We start from the raw sequence: 17,520 nt of genomic DNA on the forward strand, positions 1-17,520 counted from the left end.
AGCTGGTTCCAGCTGCGGCTGGCATAAAAGCTAAAAGCGGACTCACCATGCTTAGAGTGAACCCTTGGTATTTCTAGCTGATATGATCCTAATGATCTGAGTGATCTGTTAGGTTTATATTCAGTGAGCATATCTGCAATGTATTGAGGTCCTATGCCATTGAATGATTAATATACCAGTAATAATACTTTAAAATCAATCCTAAATGTAACTGGGAGCCAATGTAAAGACCATACATTCATATTTTCTGGTTCTGCTCAGAATCCTGGCGGCAGCGTTCTGTATGAGCTGCAACTATCTTATGGTCTTTTTGGGATGGCCAGTGAGGAGTCCATTACAATAATCCACCCTGTTGGTGATGAAAGCATGCACAAGCTTCTCTAAGTCTTGTCTGGAAACAAAGCATCTAAATATTGCAATATGTTTGAGATGATAGTATGCTGATTTAGTTATTGCTTTGACATGACCCCTGAAACTAAGGTCTGACTCCAGAATCTATGAGCGTAGTGTTTCTTTACAAAGTGGCATCGCCAACTACTGGCCTGGCATGAATAATGCAGCGTTTTTAGTCGTTTCCGCGGACCCATGTCAACGGGGATCTTGTAAATGTACCCTGAGTTGTGCTCCTGTTTCTTGTTCAGTTAATCATTAGTGTGTGTATTTAAGCCCTCAGCTCTTTCTGTTCATTGTTCGCTGTCATCTTTACTTAAGTGCAGTGCATGTTAACTCACTCCAGCTCCTGAATGTCCCTGAATGTTTCAATTTATTTGAATCTTTAAGTGTAAAGCGTGTTGGACTATTGCATTACACTGTGAATATGCCCACTCAGCATTTTTAGAGCAGACCTTCAAATCTCATTCACAAGAAGCTACGTCCTGTTTTTCTGCTTAACAAAAGCTCTTCCTTTTTTCCCTTGGATGACTGGCTTGTTGTAATCATTATCAGACGTCCGAAAAACTCTACCACATTTCCTTGTTTTTGATTCCGAGAGAAGCCTTTGAGTGTTTAATGCTAAGCCAAACAGTGACACACACTCCAGACAGAAACAAAATGCAAATGAAAACACTCAAGTAGGCCGACCGGAAAACATTCATGTCTGGAAATGTTTTCTTCTGTTCCCTTGTAGTATATTATGCCATCCTGCATTAATTTTGGCTTTCTGTGGCTTTGTCCTAAACCACATTAAAGTTCTCATACGCTACACTTATAATATAAAGATTGCAAAAGCAAGGTTTGCAGCGATGCTATAGAGGAACTATTTTTGGTTCCCCAAAAAACTTTTCAGTGATCCATTGTGAACTTAGAACCATTTTTTTTTTTCTTAGTGAAGAACATTTTAATAATCTAAAGAACCTTTTTCCACTATAAAGAACCTTTTGTGAATTGGTAAGGTTCCATGGATGTTAAAGGTTCTTAATGGAACCTGCCAATAAAGAACTTTTATTTTTAAAAGTATGCATATCTAAATATAAACGAGCAAAACTGCTCTCTTAAAATAAATCTGTTTTGTAAAATGTGCTGTCGTCAACTCAAACAGCATTTTCATATCAGTATGTCACCGGGGGAAATAACCCTTTGACCTCTTTTTGGAAAATATGTTAGATATAAGAGTATTTTGCCTAATAATTGTTTTCACACAATTCTAGCTCAACCCTTAAACCTGGAAATGGAAAGAAATGAAAAAAAAGTTCTGTATTAACAAATGAAACCTTTACTGTAAGATACTGCCCACAAATGAACAATAACAGCATTATAGTAGACTGACAACTGAAACAAACTTTGAAACAAACTATGATTGACTGATTTTCTTTTTCTTGTTGTTACAGGTGATTTGTGGATTGATGTAACTGTAGAATTACTGAGCATGCAATACTTTGACTTTTCCAGTAGTCCAGAAATAGATGTTTGTAATAATATGCAAATTTACATATGTACAAGGCCCAAGATGTATGAGTAATGTTAACAAATAATCAGAAGTATAAGTCTGTTTCCTCTGCTGATGGAAACACCGTCTGGTGATGCACTGTTTGCTGTCTTCATTCGAGAATCAGTTAGAAGGCGGTGGAGAGGTGTGAGCCAAGCGCTTTCCGTCGGTCAGTCTGGTCTACAAAAGATGACAAAGGAGAAGGAAGTATATGAGCACTTCTGCGCTATAGTTATTTTTCAGAATGTTAACGATCTGAATGCTGAGAGTACTGAGTAGTTTGACAAGTGTTGAGTATGCAGTATATATGAGTGTGTGTGTGTGTGTGTGTGTGTAGGTCTATCAGTTTATCATTCTTATAATAATTCATTCTCTAGACTAGAGGCTTGTTTGTCGTTTCATTTTTTTTTTTTTTTGTCAGCTAATAAGATTTATTTCAAGTACCCCCTTCAATAATTACATTTAATTTAATACTTTTTGTGTTTTATTTTGATTATTTTCAATTATTTATATTTATTTTACATTTTAATAACTTAGTTAATTATTAGCTTTTCATCAAGGACATTCACTCATGAACGTCCTGCAGTTCCCCAGTTTGTCAAAATGTTCAACCAAGGTTTTTCTTTTTCTTTTCTTTTTTCACTTGCTTGCAATATTCAACATGTTTTATGTCCTTCCCAGGCCATCTGACCTCTACTGATCTCAAATGATTGTGTGCTGAAGATAATATCTGAAATTATGTACATTTAAGTAATAGTTTGAACATTCTGTCAACATTTACTCACCCTCAAGTTGTTCCAAAACCTGTATGAATTTCTTTCTTCTGCTGAACACAAAAGAAGATATTTTGAAGAATGTTTGTAACCAGACAGTTTATGGGCCCCGTTGAATATACAAAAAATACTATGGAAGTGTATAAGGACCATCAACTGTTTGGTTACTGACATTCTTTAAAATATATATTTTTTTGTGTTCAGCAGAAGAAAGAAATCCATACAGGTTTGAAACAACTTGAGAGTGAGTAAATGATGACAGAATTTTCTTTTTTTTTCAGTGAACTATTCCTTTAGCATTACCCAAAGTCCATTACTTTTGTCAAATACCAAACCAAGTATCATATTTCTATTCTAGGGGGATGTAATAGGTATTCATTTATTTTTATTGTCAATTTTGACGTTGATGCAAAATCAAGCAAGGACTTAAAAATCAAATACTTACATACTTCCTCTTGGATTTCAAAGTTTTCGACAACTTGTAATCTGTAAAGAGAAATTTTGATATTCCTTTGCTATATGCATAGTTTTGACATATTATGTCATAGGTCAAGGCATTCAAATATATACAGTGTGTATGACAACATCAAAACATTGTACAGCAAAATAGGGTGAGATAAAACACAAAGTTACCCCCAGTCCGATGGCATTCTTGTTCTGTGAAGCTGGCGTTGCAGCTTCTGTTGTGGAAACAGAATTACAAATGAAATTACATGCATGAATGATGTCACACATTCAACAAATACTCTTTTCATTTTTTACGTCTCGCTTTTTGTTACTCTTTTTAAAACCAGATACAGTTTAAGTGTGAGGTTCGATGTACTACTAGCTGACCTAATGATGATGAATGGAAGATGTGAGAAAAATCCTTCACAGTCTGTTTGTTTCAAGCTATTTCTGGCTCCAGTTTTAATTTTTAGCATGACAGCTGACATGGATAAATATCCATTCCAAATCCATTTCATGCTATTAAGAGGCCTACAAAACACTGGCCGCTGGCAAAATATCTAGCCTACTAATATAATAATAATAAAAAAAATATATTATTATTATTTATTATTACAATGTAACATTTTAATGGCTGTCAGTGGAGAATAATGCTTTTTCTGCCAGATGGTGTAGTTACAATATCTACCAGCTGGGGCTAATGGGACAAACATGACAAACGATTATTAAAACATAATGATTTAAAATGTACTTTAAAGTAAAACTTGTTACAATACATAGTCAATAAAGTGTACTTTCTATGTAGGCATAAGTGGCCTTTTATTTCATTAACATTATCTATACAGTACAAAATTTAAATAGGCCTATATATATACACTTTTAGGATTTGAAGTACACTACAAGAACGCATTCTATAGAATTAAGTGCACTTCTTTTTCACAAGGGATCCTATTCCAAAGTGGGAAAAGATTGTTTGTTTAGACTAGGATACAAATCTTTTAAGTCATATTTCACAGTCAGACTTGAGGCACAACACCTCTATAATCTATAGAGAACTTCAGTAAGGTGATAATAGTATCATGTGGTGCTGCTTTTCATCAGCGGGAACTAGCATATATTGCTAGAGTACCTTCTAGCATGCTAAATAACTGACTTATGGCTGTGTCTGAAATCACATAATTTTAGTATGCGAAAAACAGTATGTAAAGAAGTATGTCCAAAATCACAGCACTCATAAAAGAGTGAGGAAAATGTACCCGGATGACATACTACTTCTGGCAAGATAGTGCGCATACGATGGACACTTTACTATCCCATGAGGCCACGGGAGAGGATTTATTAATGGCAGTGAATCAACGCAACTGACGCTGGTATAGGTCACATTTAGTGTTGGGTAAGTTACTGTAAAAAAGTAATTTATTACTATCTACTAATTACAACAGTGTAATTAGATCAATCACTCTCTCTAAAAAGTATGGCATTACTAATTACATTCTTAATTCCATATCAAACTTGACCAGTTGAACAATAAAAGAGACATGAAACTGCTCTTTTAATTCTTTCAAATAAATAATATAAAATTGCATAAAAGACCAAAGTATTTGAACGTGACATTAAACACATACATTTTAACATTAAACTTTAAATTTCGATGTTAAATCCACTATTGTTTTACATAGAATTGGTCTGTAGTCTTATACAGTATTTAATACAATTACATCAGAAGTAACTAATTAAATTACAGAAAAATTAAGAGATATACCTTACTTTACTTTTTCAAGGGAAAAGTAATTAAATTACATTCATTAATTATTTAGCAATGCATTGAACCCAACACTGGTCACATGATAATGGCAACATGGCCAGTGTAGTACATCTGGATTACATTCATGATCCTACAGACATTCATACTATATAGAACATACGTGTGAACTCAATTGCTCCGAGGGAGATGTGCAATTCCTCCTGGAGCAATTGTTCTGAGTCTGGTACACATTTAGCCAAAGAGACTTTGTTTAATTGTTGTTAAAAGAATTAAGGGCGCTGTAAATAGTCAGCGTTAGACACACACACACCATCATAAATCAATACGAGATTGAGGTGAAGCACATTGTGCTGGCTGGAGGTCTTTCATCGTGAAGCACTAGAATTTTGCCAAGTCTTTGAAATAACTCGAAAATGTGTTTGTCACTACCTGTCTTCAAAATATGTCAACAAAAGCACCAGAACTGTCTGCCTGTCTGACTTTTTTGGAAACTTATAACATTATAACAAATTGTGTGCATAAAAGCTTTGGACCCCCCCCCAAAAAAAGCTCTTATGGCATTTATGGAGAAATGGCATACCTTTCTCTCTAGGAGGCAGCAGGCAGTGAGAAGGAAAAGAAATCCTCCACAGATGGAGACCACAATGAAGCCCAGTCTGTAGAAATGATCACTGGAGGACGCCTGAGGAGTTTGCCCGAATAATCCCACCGCAACCTCTTTCAAAGGACAAACATGTGGTCTTAATCATTGCTGGAGGGATGTGTGTGTGTATGTGTGTCTGTGTGTGTGTGTTTGAAAATCATCTGTCTTGCCAACAGCTTCACTTGTGAACTGCCTACTACCTGTTTCTTTTTCATGTAGACAAATGTATGTGTGTGTTCAATCACCTGTGCTAGTGGTTAGCGGTGTCTCAGTAGGAGGTACATTGATGTTGTACTCTTGCTCGCAGGTCCAGTTAACAGGAGTGTTAGTGGATGTGATGAGATGCAAGTAGAGGGACAGAACCTCCTCGACTCTTTGAAGTGCCTGGACTGGAGTCTCATTGTACTGCCTCTCGAATGCTACAGGGTCCTCCTGCAGACAGTTAGAGTGAAAGAAAAAAATATAAATACTTAGAGATCGGGTTCAAGTGTAATTTATCATTGTGGATCTTAAAGGGATAGTTCACATAAAAATGTCAATTCTGTCATCATCAACCTCATGTTGTTCTGAAACCACGACTTTCTCTTTTTTAAAAGAACGCTCGCTTAAAAAAGAACACAATAGTAACATCAAAGTATCATAAATGTGGACCATCCCTTGTGAAAAAGAAGTGTTTTTACTTGAATTGAATGTGCACTTGTAGTGTACTTCAAATCTTAAGTATGTACTTTAAAAAAAACTATACTTGCAGATTATATATTAATGAAAAAAGCCAACTTAAGTGTACTTAAAGAGAGTATTCACTTTCATGACAGTTTTTTCAACGCATTCTCATCCCCAAATCGTCACTTTCCGTCACTTTCAGACATTCTTCAATATCCGACGCACAAAGCACCCTTTAGCGTCCATATGAGACGCTTCGGTTATGAGTAGGTTTAGGCGTCATGTAACTGACGCTTTCGAAAGTTCGCCAATATCCGACGCACAAAGCACCCTTAGCGTCAATATGAGACGCTTCGGTTATGGGTAGGTTTAGGTCTGTGGTAGGGTTATGCGTCTCATATGGACGCTAAAGGGTGCTTTGTGCGTCAGATATTGAAGAAATTTTGAAAGCGTCAGTATATGACGACTTGGGATGAGAACGGGCTGGTTTTTTAACACACTTATGTACTCTTCATGTCAAATTAAAATCATTGTTTAAATATTTTTTTGTCCTGCTTTAAGGTACACTTATTTTTGTATGTTGACTACCAAATTAAACACATGTAAAGTGTTATTTCATATTACCTGTAAAGTTCATATATTTTAAATAAACATTATCCTAACAAATGTACACTTATTGAAATACTTGGCAATAGTTTCGATATAAATTACATTAAAGTATATTTCAGCACATTCAGCAGTAAAATTTCAAACTCAAATATTTCAGTCAATAGGAGTAATTATGCGATTACAAATAAAGATGCTCTTAAGACTTAAGTGTTTAAAAAAAATCACTCTGAAGTTCAGCTAACTGATTTTAATATGATTGAAACTATAATACATTTTTATTGAATTGCAATTAACGTGTCGTGCATTTAAGTGTCTAAAAATATTACATTCAGCTTGCACATAAGTATATATTTTTATAATTATAGCCTATTATATCCCAAATAAGTACTCTTTTTAAAACTATGCTAATGTATACTTCCTTTTCATGAGGGATATGACTCGTTTGAGGAGCATAAATTAAATTAAAAGTCATTGTTCAGTAAATATCTTGACATCCTTGATATATCTTGAGTCTTATCGACTACTTTTATGGTGTTTATGATGGTTGTGTTCTTTTTGAAGCTTGAATGTTGAAAGTGCGTGGAAAAGACCTTGCATTGTCTTCCACAAAAGCTTTGGATCAACATGGGTGGATAAATGTTGACAGATTATTTTTTTTAGTGAATTATATTTATATGTATATTATATATTATAGTTTAAAAATATAAAATAATTTGTTTAATAATATATTTATTACAAATATATATATATATATATATATATATATATATATATATATATATATATATGTATGTATGTATGTATGTATGTATGTAGCATTATCATAGTGTGCATTACACACAACCATTCAAAAGTAGTTTTTTACGATTTTTTTATGTTTAATGTTTTTGAAGTCTCTGATGATTACCAAAGCTGAATTTAAAAAAAAAAAAAAAAAAAAACGTTTTAAGTTCAATTTGTCAAGTGCGTAGCATGTTTCTAAATTGCCCTCAATATGTTTCCTCCTTTGATCTGAAGGTTCGAATCCCTACGATAAAATGTTGGAAATGCATCTCAGAAGCTCACGCAAGTTAAGTCAAGTCTTTCTTAGTCAAGGCAAAACAAATTTTTCAAATTGTTTTTCAGTATTATCTTCAGCAAAGCTAGAGATAAATGTTTCCTTAAGTGTAGTTTGAATGGATCCCATAATCCACGTGCTTTGCGTCATGCCATGAGAGATTATATTTTGATGAAGAGGGTGCTGAAAAAGTTTTTGCCTCATGCCACTAGTGTGCATGTAAGTTCAGTTAGTAATGACATTGTCAATAAATCACTAAAAGCTTCTTATTGGGAATAAAAGAAAAAATGTTGAAAGCAGGTACAGAGGCTGTAACGGTTCCTTTTCACATTACAACTATAACAAAGTGACAGCATGACTTCTTTTTACTTTTTGTACTTGAAACCACATTTCTCACGCACTGATGATATACGACACCAGCTGCCAGATGGAAAAATTCTCAAGCTGGATTTGAAGAAATATTTTTTTAAAGAAAATGACTACAAATGTGACAGGGTTGTAAGTAAACCGATTAACAATGCTCAACTAGCTTTCTAAGCTATAAGAAGAAACAAATATATCCTCAGACATCTTTACATTACTATAGGACTTCTGAGGGTTTTACTGGAGATCTGTGGTTCTCACGACAAGAACATATGAGGAGTGCAGATTTGATCAAAGATATGGACCAAAATTTGTGCTTGAGTGATGTCTCTGAATATATTTCATGAAAGAGTGGATCAGTTTTAGCCTTTCATATCGCAACATTATATAGAAAACACAACCAACTCCAGACTGCTGCTTCTGAAATGTGACCCCCGAGTATTTAAAATCTGTTTGTGGTTTCATTAAACTCACATATACATACAAACACTCTTGAAATGCTTCTGCGATTTATGTAATTCCAATTTGTTCAGACCAAAGTCAAGCAAACCTGCCATTGAAATGTAGGCCTTCAAAATTCTCTGTCTTGCAATCTAACACTTTACATTAAGATGGTGAAAAATTAGTTAATGCAATGGGTTAAAAAGTTGCACAGTAACCATACTTTTTAAATGCTGTAAAAAGTGAATAACACTTTACACAAAGATTATATACTTTAACAATTGTTAATGCAATGAACAATAGTCTTATTTTATAGCATTTGTTAAGTAAAGGAAAATAGACAGTGATTAAAGGGTTAGTTCACCCAAAAATGAAAATTCTGTCATTAATTACTAACACTCATGTTGTTCCAAACCTGTAAGACCTTAGTTCATCTTTGGAACACAAATTAAGATATTTTTTATGAAATCCGAGAGCTTTTTGATCCCTCCATAGACAGCAACGTCATTGCAACTTTCAAGGTCCAGAAAGGTAGTAAAGACATCATAAAATAGTCCATGTGACTCCAGTAGTTCAAATGTAATGTTATGAAGCAACGAGAATACTTTTTGTGCGCAAACCCCCCCCAAAATAACGACTTTATTCAACAATCTCTTCCACGTCATTCTCCTACGCTGTTGACATAGTGTACACAGTGCAGTGCTTCCGGGTTCTACGTCAGAACACCGCCTCACTATTGGCCGGCTCATGGGTCAGCATCACACGCGTGTGTCGTGGTGCTCACGTGACCAGCATCGGCCAATAGTGAGGCGGCATTCTGGCGTAGAAAATGGAAGTGCTGTACTGTGTTTACTATGCGAATAGAGTAGGAGATCTGACACAGAAGAGAAGAAATTGTTGAATAAAGTCGTTATTTTTGTTTGTTTGTTTTTTTGCACAAAAAGCATTCTCGTCGCTTCATAACATTACATTTGAACCACTGGAGTCACATGGACGTCTATGGAGGGATCAGAAAGCTCTCGGATTTAATCAAAAATATTTTAATTTGTGGTCTGAAGATGTACGAAGGTCTTACAGGTTTGGAACGACATGAAGGTGACGGAAATGACGGAATTTTCATTTTTTGGTGAACTAACCCTTTAATGCAACTCAGAGGTGGCATGAATGTATCTACACTGCTATAACAATTGCATACATAAATGATACTTATATACTTTACATGTAACCAAGTTGGTGGCAAGTCACTGTCTTAATAAGTGAGTAATTGAATCAATCATTCAACCGATTCTTTCAAAACGGTTGATTTATTTAAGAACAAATGGGTCATTGAATCATTGACTCATCTAATTCCTTCAAAAAGTAATGTGGCTTTGCTTGAAACTATTTTCATCTGAACTTAAATTGTAAGTTACTTTTCAACAGTTCAATAACTATTTCATATCAAATTTGCAACCATGCTGATATTTCAGCAAGATGAACACTGCAACTAAGTAGCGCTGTAATATATAAAAAAGAGTAATTTACACGCCAATCAATAAGAGACTCAAGATGCTGCCAGTTGCATTTGTATGAAGTGAGAGACGCCAGTTTAAAGTAGCGCCGGTTTCAGTTACCAGATGGGTGACTGATGTATGGCGAGTAGTAGAAAATATCAGACCTCTGAATGCAGCGATGAACCAATCAGAATGGAGTATTCCAGAGAGCTGTGTAATATGTTAACTACATCATAAAAATAAAGGTTCTAAAAGGGTTTTTTGCAGTGATGTACTTTATGTACTGTAAAGAACATTTTAATAATCCAAAGAACCTTTTACCACTATCATAAACCTTTTGTGCATTGGAAGTATTCCATGTTAAAGGTTCTTAATGGAACAATCAATGCCAATAAAGAACCTTTATTTTTAAGAGCTTTTATTATTTAATTTTTTTTTATTTCTTGACAATTATTAACTAATTTTAAAGTAGCCTAGAGAACCTTGTTAAGACGTTTTGTCCCTGAGATCAAGATATGTGAGTGTGAGTGCAAACACCTCCAGTTCTTCATTCAGTAAAGGTATGCAGTGTTGGGAGTAGATGTTGAGAATGAGGTTCTGTATGGAGACCACTGCTTGAGCACTTCCTGAGCCCCGCACATATTTGAAGTGGACGTTGAACAGTTCAAGGACCCTTGGCAAAGTAGCCTTCACATAACACACAACGCTCTAAAAAACAAAGAAGGAGAATGAGTAAGAAACAGGTTGGCGACAACTGGAGAATAAAATCTGGCACATTAGCACGTGTACTTAACTCTGCTTTCAAAAGAGATAAGGCAGCTGGCTTTGGTTTTGCTGGAGAAATCAACATGTACTTTGTGGATCATTTTCTGTAATATGGGCAGTAGCGGTTCCTGGCCATGACACATCACACAACAGAACTACTGTATAAAGGCTATTCACAGGAGCACGCTCTGCAGAAGAAGATCAACACCTACTTCATCACTGCACCTTTGGCCCCGCCCACTGGCATGTTAGTGAGATGATGAGGAGAGAAGAGTGATACAGGATCACTGGAACTAAAAACAACATTACCTTCCTAAGGATCCTAATGCTAGTAATGTGGTCATTTATTTTCAACATTGAGAAGGTCTCAGTTGAGCATTATATATTTGTTCAGTCCATTTTACTGTGGATTCTTTGGTAAATCAGTCTCAATTTCGGAGCAGGCTTTGCAAACAGACTTACAATATGAACTCGACAGTATTGGCACAACATGTAAGTAACCGTGTTAATTATAATGCCTGATCTATGTCCAGTGATTTCTGATATGTATTCATGTACAGTCAGATGTTTTTTGTCTATGTATCAGTAAATCAAACCAGTGACTAAAAGGGCAACTTCATATTGTTTCTCTTAGTAGGATGAAAATGATCTGTTATTTAAACTGTGATTAAATTATACATAGAAAGTGATCAAAGAATGCTCCCTTTACAATCGCTAGAGCTATGAATCAGTCAGCGCGAGTTTATCAGTGACTGAGTTCTGGATTCGCACCAAAACTCCTGTTATAATCAATGAATCTCTTATTTAAATTAACGAGTTTGTTTGCCCATAAAATCTTTAAGATATTAGGTTAAACTTATTTGGCTTGCTGTCCACTGAAGAGGGGCTCGATGAAGCAGCTTCAACTCGAGCTCTGATCCCCCCCCCGTATCATTTCCCATATGTAGGATATGATAATTGAAGGGCAAGGTACCTAAGATGAAGGTGGAGTTTGGGGAGGTGGAGGGATACTGGAACAGCTGATGCTAGAGAGAGGTAAGCGACTGCTTATATACTAACTTACGTTTAGGAACTTTTGCACCATGGTTTGCACAGTTAGTTATGATGAAACCATTCGATAAAGTGACGAAATAGAGTTGCAATGACGAGATCATTCACTGTAAAAAATTTCTAACCCTCCCAAATCAAAAATTTCAAGTGACCGATAACATCTAAATTTTTCAATTGAAATTCTCGTTGCAATAGTCTTTTAACATTGGCTCAATGAGAAATAATACGTCAGACTAATTGAAAAATTTAGATGTTATCGGTCACTTGAAATTTTTGACTTGGGGATGTAATTTATTTTTACAGTGTTGCATTCATGCTCTCAACATGTCTGTGATCAGCTATAATACGGATCACTGCAACCTTTCATGCCACAATCTAAATGCTATAGATCTAAATATAATGCTATAATCAACACCTTTCTCAATTAGTTAATCTTGAGAGCTGTAATAGTAAAAACGCACTAAAAGTTTTTGAGAGATTTCCACATGTAATACTTATTTCATATGCAAAGGTGTTAGCCAATCACAGCAGTGGCCCTTAGCCCTTCAAAATCAGAGGGCTAAAATCAGGGTAGGAGAAATGCCTTTTATTTCTAAATTTACTTAATTTTTTATGTGCACCCCAGGAACATTATAAGTACACCCCAGGAAACATTAAAAAACAATAAAACAATGCAGTTCATGACCCCTTTATAATAGTCTAGAAAATCCGAAAAATATTTGTTGCAGAATGCTGACCACATGTACAATTTATTATTAATTTAGTGTGTATAGAGGTCTATGTTTGGATAAATATTTTAGTGGGGCCCTGCCCCATCTGTCTTTACAGACAATCTGCGGCTGAATATGGGTAACACTTTCCAATAAGTTTCCATTTGTTAATGTGCATTAGTGGCCTCTGAACTGGGACGCAGCTTTTGTACTTACATCAACAACAACAACAAAATTGTTAGGTACAATGCATGTTGTATTGCAAAATACCTTTTCTGCTATTGAGGTGGGATACAGGTAAGTTTAGGGACAGGTTTGGTGGTCTAGTTGGGTTTAAGGGTGGGTTCAGGGGTTCAACAGTGTAATTATATATGTAATTACAAAATATTATTACAGCTGAAATTAAATTCAGGTACTTTTTAAATAGAAGTACAAAGAAGTAAATAGTAGAAGTAAAAACCTGTATGAGATAACACAATGAGAGCTTTGTATCAAATGATTCATTTAAATGTTACAAAGTAGTTAAAGACACTTAATATAAAGTAGGTCCACAACATTTGAACATTGAACATTGAAAATGTATATGTTAATACTATTATTTTATGGACCTTAATGTGTGCAATGTGAAAATAAATGTGCCAACTAACTAATGTTCAAAAAGATTACTAAAAACTCTACTAAATGTATTTCTTATTGTTTGTTAATGTTAACTAATGGGACTTTATTGCAAAGTGTTACCGTCAGTGTTGGGGAAAGTTTCCTCAGGCTGAAGAAAATGCTCATTCATGCCTGTACAGTAGAGTACAAACCTTTCAAAAAGTAAGATATTTTGTTGTAAATGTAAAAGTAATGTGTTCCTTTACTAGTTACTTGAAAATAGTTATCTGATTACATAACTCGTATTACTTGTAACGCGCTACCCTCAACGCTGATTACTGTAATATGGTCCTATTGAATATGTTTCAGATTTAAGAAACTAAACTAAAGTTCAGAAGTTTGGAGTTACATACAAAATGGTACCAACAGATACATCAAAGATCTACATCAAAATGCATGCTGAATTCAACCATGTCATGGATGCCACAATGGAAATCTCATCTATGAGTGATGACATTTTGGAGTGAGCATCTAATCTAAAACACACCTCCAACTTTGCTGCATTTCCAAGGGCAGATTCGAAACAGAAGATTTTGGAATAGAATCTTGTATTATGGAAAGAGCACAAACCTGTTTTTAAACATTGTTTTAAAAGTAGAGCAAGACAATGTTTTAAAGACGCTCTTACCAGGTGTTTTCTCTCAATGAATGAATATGTGATTGAACAGCCAGTCCGCAACTGGTTACTGATCTGAAGAGTAAAAAGACATGAGATGAAAAGTTAGGAGACATTGCTAGGCTTTGAGCTGCCACATTTAAAAAACATCAAAGGATGACCCCTTGAAGCTTTATTGAGATGTGATTCCTCACCAGTTGTTTTAGTTGAAGCAGGTGGTCCATGGTTATGGCATGTTTGCAAGGACCAGGGATGTCCATCATGGAGAGGGGAACACACAGTAGCATGAGAACACACACATTCCTCCCCTATAGTGGCAAGCAAAGAAAACTAAAAGTGATCAAAAGTGACAGTAAAGACATTTCTAATGTTACAAAAGATTCTATTTCTAGTCTCAAATAAATGCTTTTCTTTTGAACTTTCTATGTATCAAAGAATCCTAAAAAAAAATCTACACAACTGTTTTCAACATTGAAAACAATAATAAATGTTTCTCGAGCAGCAAATCAGCATATTAGAATGATTTCTGAAGGATCATGTGACACTGAAGACTGGGGTAATGATGCTGAAAATTCAGCGTTGTATCACAGTAATAAATTACATTTTAAAATATTTTCAAATAAAACAAAACATATTTCATATACATATATACTGTCATGAAAGCTTTTTCTTGCAAGTTGAGCTCATTGGTGGAAAATCAAAATTAAAAATGTCTTTTTTGCCATGTCACTGGCAGCTGTCTTCCCTTACTAAAAATATTTCTTTCTTTCTCTTTCTTTCTTTCTTTCTTTCTTTCTTTCTTTCTTTCTTTCTTTCTTTCTTTCTTTCTTTCTTTCTTTCTTTCTTTCTTTCTTTCTTTCTCTTTTTTTCTTTCTTTCTTTCTTTCTTTCTTTCTTTCTTTCTTTCTTTCTTTCTTTCTTTCTTTCTTTCTTTCTTTCTTTCTTTCTTTATCTTTTTGTCCTTCTTTCTGTCGGCACTGGATCCTGATCCTTTTAACATTTCTGCATCTGCTCCATTTTTTTTTAAGTTTCTTTTGAAAGTTATTTTTATGAGGCAGTGAATATCATAATTTTAACAGCCAGCATACACTAAACAATAACTTGTGTTCAATCCTTATCAAGATTCATCTGCAGAGATTGATTTAACCACAGTCCAGTCATGTTTCTGCCAATTAATACAAAAAAAAGGAACTTATCTTGAGCTATTAATTGATTTTGACAGTAAAAATCTATACACACACACAAACACACACACACACACACACACACACAAATTCACTCACAATGCAAACGGCTGTAAAAAGAACTCAATTGTTCAATATTAATAAAGTGTGTTTTGTCCTTTTAAAAATGTTTTAGCTATGTTGAATTGAAGGTAAACTGAATCTCTATTGACAATGCAGCATAAGCAGATGTACCATATCAGTGGATGTGTGACGTAAATGAATGAATGTGAACATTTCTACAAAAGAAGCATTTTTAAGAATATGTTAGACATGCTGGAGTAAATAAATGCATAAATACTACCACTTCATCCCCCCGAATCATCTTAACAAAGTCTAAATACTTGTACTCCAGAAAATGATAACGTGTAGTAAAAACATTGCTGCTTGTCTTTTACATATTCAAAATCAAATCGGTAAGAGAGGGGTTTCCAGCTTTTAGAAAGACCACATGAGGTCCACTGAAGACCTTCAAGCCTACCTTAGTTGTGTAGAAGTGAAGGGGTGTAGGGTTGTTCATCTGGCTCATGGATCCAGCAGGAGAAGATTACAATCCTCAATTAGATGCATTTGAGCAGATCCAGGTGATTTTTTGCTGTGAAGAGTTGAAGCAGAATGACAGAAAAGCTCATAAAGGAATCGATCCACCATATAAACTAAAGCACTCTGACCCAGACATTGAATTTAATGCACATTCTTGTTAAGCAGGGCACAAAGATTAAACAACTTGTGTGTCTAGTGAATTTTCTCACAGGAACTCTCTTTTTCCCTTCCCTTCACCCCCTCCTTGTCTTTTTCATTAACTTCTTCTCCGCCTTTTCATGCCCATACCTCTCTCGTCCTCTCTTTTTCTTGCGTTCTCATGTTTCATAATGGCTTTATGAAAGCAAGGTTTCCTGCTCACGTGTCTTTTCAAATTTAAATACTGGGCATGCCTATGTATTAAATGTGACACAATTAATTATTTGATTTCAGCCTCAGGATCTTTCTCTATCCTTCCCACAAACCCCGCTATGACTCACCCATCTACCTGTTTGTGGGCTGTTTTCACACCATTTTTTTTTTCTTTTCTTCTTTTGGTATGCTGATGCTCAGATGTTCTCCATGTTTCTGGGATAGATTTGAACCTTCTGAAGCATGCTGAGAGACATCTTAACATATTAACTGTCAGAGCAAAAGTCATTGCTCTCAAGAGAGGGGGAAGGACGATGTTCACCATAGGCTTGGACAAGATTAAAGAACAAGGTGTCAATCACAAATTCTGGTATTTCCAGGGCTCCATGAGACATGAAAGAACAACTGTTTTCTGATGAATTGGTGATATTTAATGTTGACTGCATATATGGTTTAAGAATTTATGTTCTGTCATGCTGTCATTGCCAACACACACGATGAAGACAAAGGAGTTTTCCAAAATATAAATCCTTTATTAAACCAAACATTCAGGAGATCACTTGGAGAACAATAAGAGCAACACAAACCACACATAATGCAAATGAGAACCAACAAAGAGTAACTGAAACATATATACAGTATATATATATATACACACATATATATATGTAGTAACCATGGGAACAAACTAGCAAAATGGATCCGGGGCTTAGCAGTCCGAGATGGTGGGAGCGAGGACAACAGTGGAGCAGAACAATGGAGCAAAACCCACACATAATGCAAATGAGAATCAACAAAGACTAACTGAACCACAGAGAGTATATATGCTTGATTCATACAGAGGACACTAGATGATGAACAGGTGAACATAATCAAATAATCAATAAGTAACCATAGAAACAAAGCTAAGCTAGCTAAATGCTAGCTAAATGCATCCAGGGCTTGGCAGACCGAGCTGGTGGGAGCGATGACAACGGTGAAGCTGGAGGGAGCCCAATGGAGCTAAAGGGGTGAAGGGACGAGGCGTAGCTGGAGGCCCAGAAGTCTGATGGAAGGGTGATGACTAACCAAGGTGGAGACAGAGAGATGAGGGAGCCCGACGGAGCCTGAGGAATCACAAACTATGGTAGAGCCAAAGAAGAAACAATGGGTCAACAGGCCGAGGTAGAGTCTGGGACGTGGAGTCTAGGGCTCTGAGGCCTGGGGTGGACCTAGGGGATCCTTACACCAAGGCGAAGTTTGAGACAGAACAAAGGTGGATCCGAATAGCTGGGTGGAGCCACCAAAGGAGGTGCAGAGGAGCTGAAAGGAGCTGAAAGGAGCCAGTGGAGGCGGGCTGAGAACCTGGATGGAATCTGCCGAAGAGGAGGAAGTAGGAAGCTGGGCGGGACCAGTGGCAATGAAAGAACTTGGGAGCTGGGCAGAGCC

At 35.7% G+C, this 17,520-nt stretch overlaps 1 protein-coding gene across 2 annotated transcripts; it reads right to left on the minus strand.

Moving 5' to 3' along the window:
• Positions 1-1,688: 1,688 nt before the first annotated feature.
• On the minus strand, positions 1,689-16,042 carry csf1b (colony stimulating factor 1b (macrophage)). 2 transcript variants are annotated; one of them, XM_084138807.1, is made up of 10 exons: positions 15,951-16,042; positions 15,680-15,793; positions 14,171-14,284; positions 13,989-14,051; positions 10,716-10,886; positions 5,798-5,984; positions 5,490-5,626; positions 3,331-3,377; positions 3,143-3,183; positions 1,689-2,104 (listed from the first exon to the last, which is right to left on the minus strand). In XM_084138807.1, the coding sequence occupies exons 2-10, from the start codon at positions 15,725-15,727 to the stop codon at positions 2,052-2,054; spliced, it is 861 nt and encodes a 286-aa protein (XP_083994933.1). In that variant the 5' UTR covers positions 15,728-15,793; positions 15,951-16,042; the 3' UTR covers positions 1,689-2,051. The 2 variants fall into 2 exon arrangements, with proteins under 2 accessions (XP_083994933.1, XP_083994934.1); XM_084138808.1 differs by lacking the exons at positions 13,989-14,051; positions 14,171-14,284; positions 15,680-15,793; positions 15,951-16,042 and adding an exon at positions 10,973-11,069.
• Between the last annotated feature and the right edge of the window lie 1,478 nt (positions 16,043-17,520).

Source organism: Abramis brama, assembly GCF_963993115.1.
Source record: "Abramis brama genome assembly, chromosome: 16".
NCBI lineage: Eukaryota > Metazoa > Chordata > Actinopteri > Cypriniformes > Leuciscidae > Abramis > Abramis brama.

What these genes read in the sequence shown, in the direction of transcription:
- csf1b (XM_084138807.1), bottom strand. Translation starts at nt 15,727, where the DNA reads ATGAGCCAGATGAACAACCCTACACCCCTTCACTTCTACACAACTAAG. An exon ending in GCTGCCTCCTAGAGAGAAAG is followed by an intron (nt 3,378 to 5,489) that starts GTATGCCATTTC and finishes TTTCCACAACAG; the next exon opens with AAGCTGCAACGCCAGCTTCA. An exon ending in TGAAATCCAAGAGGAAGTAT is followed by an intron (nt 2,105 to 3,142) that starts GTAAGTATTTGA and finishes CATCTTTTGTAG; the next exon opens with ACCAGACTGACCGACGGAAA.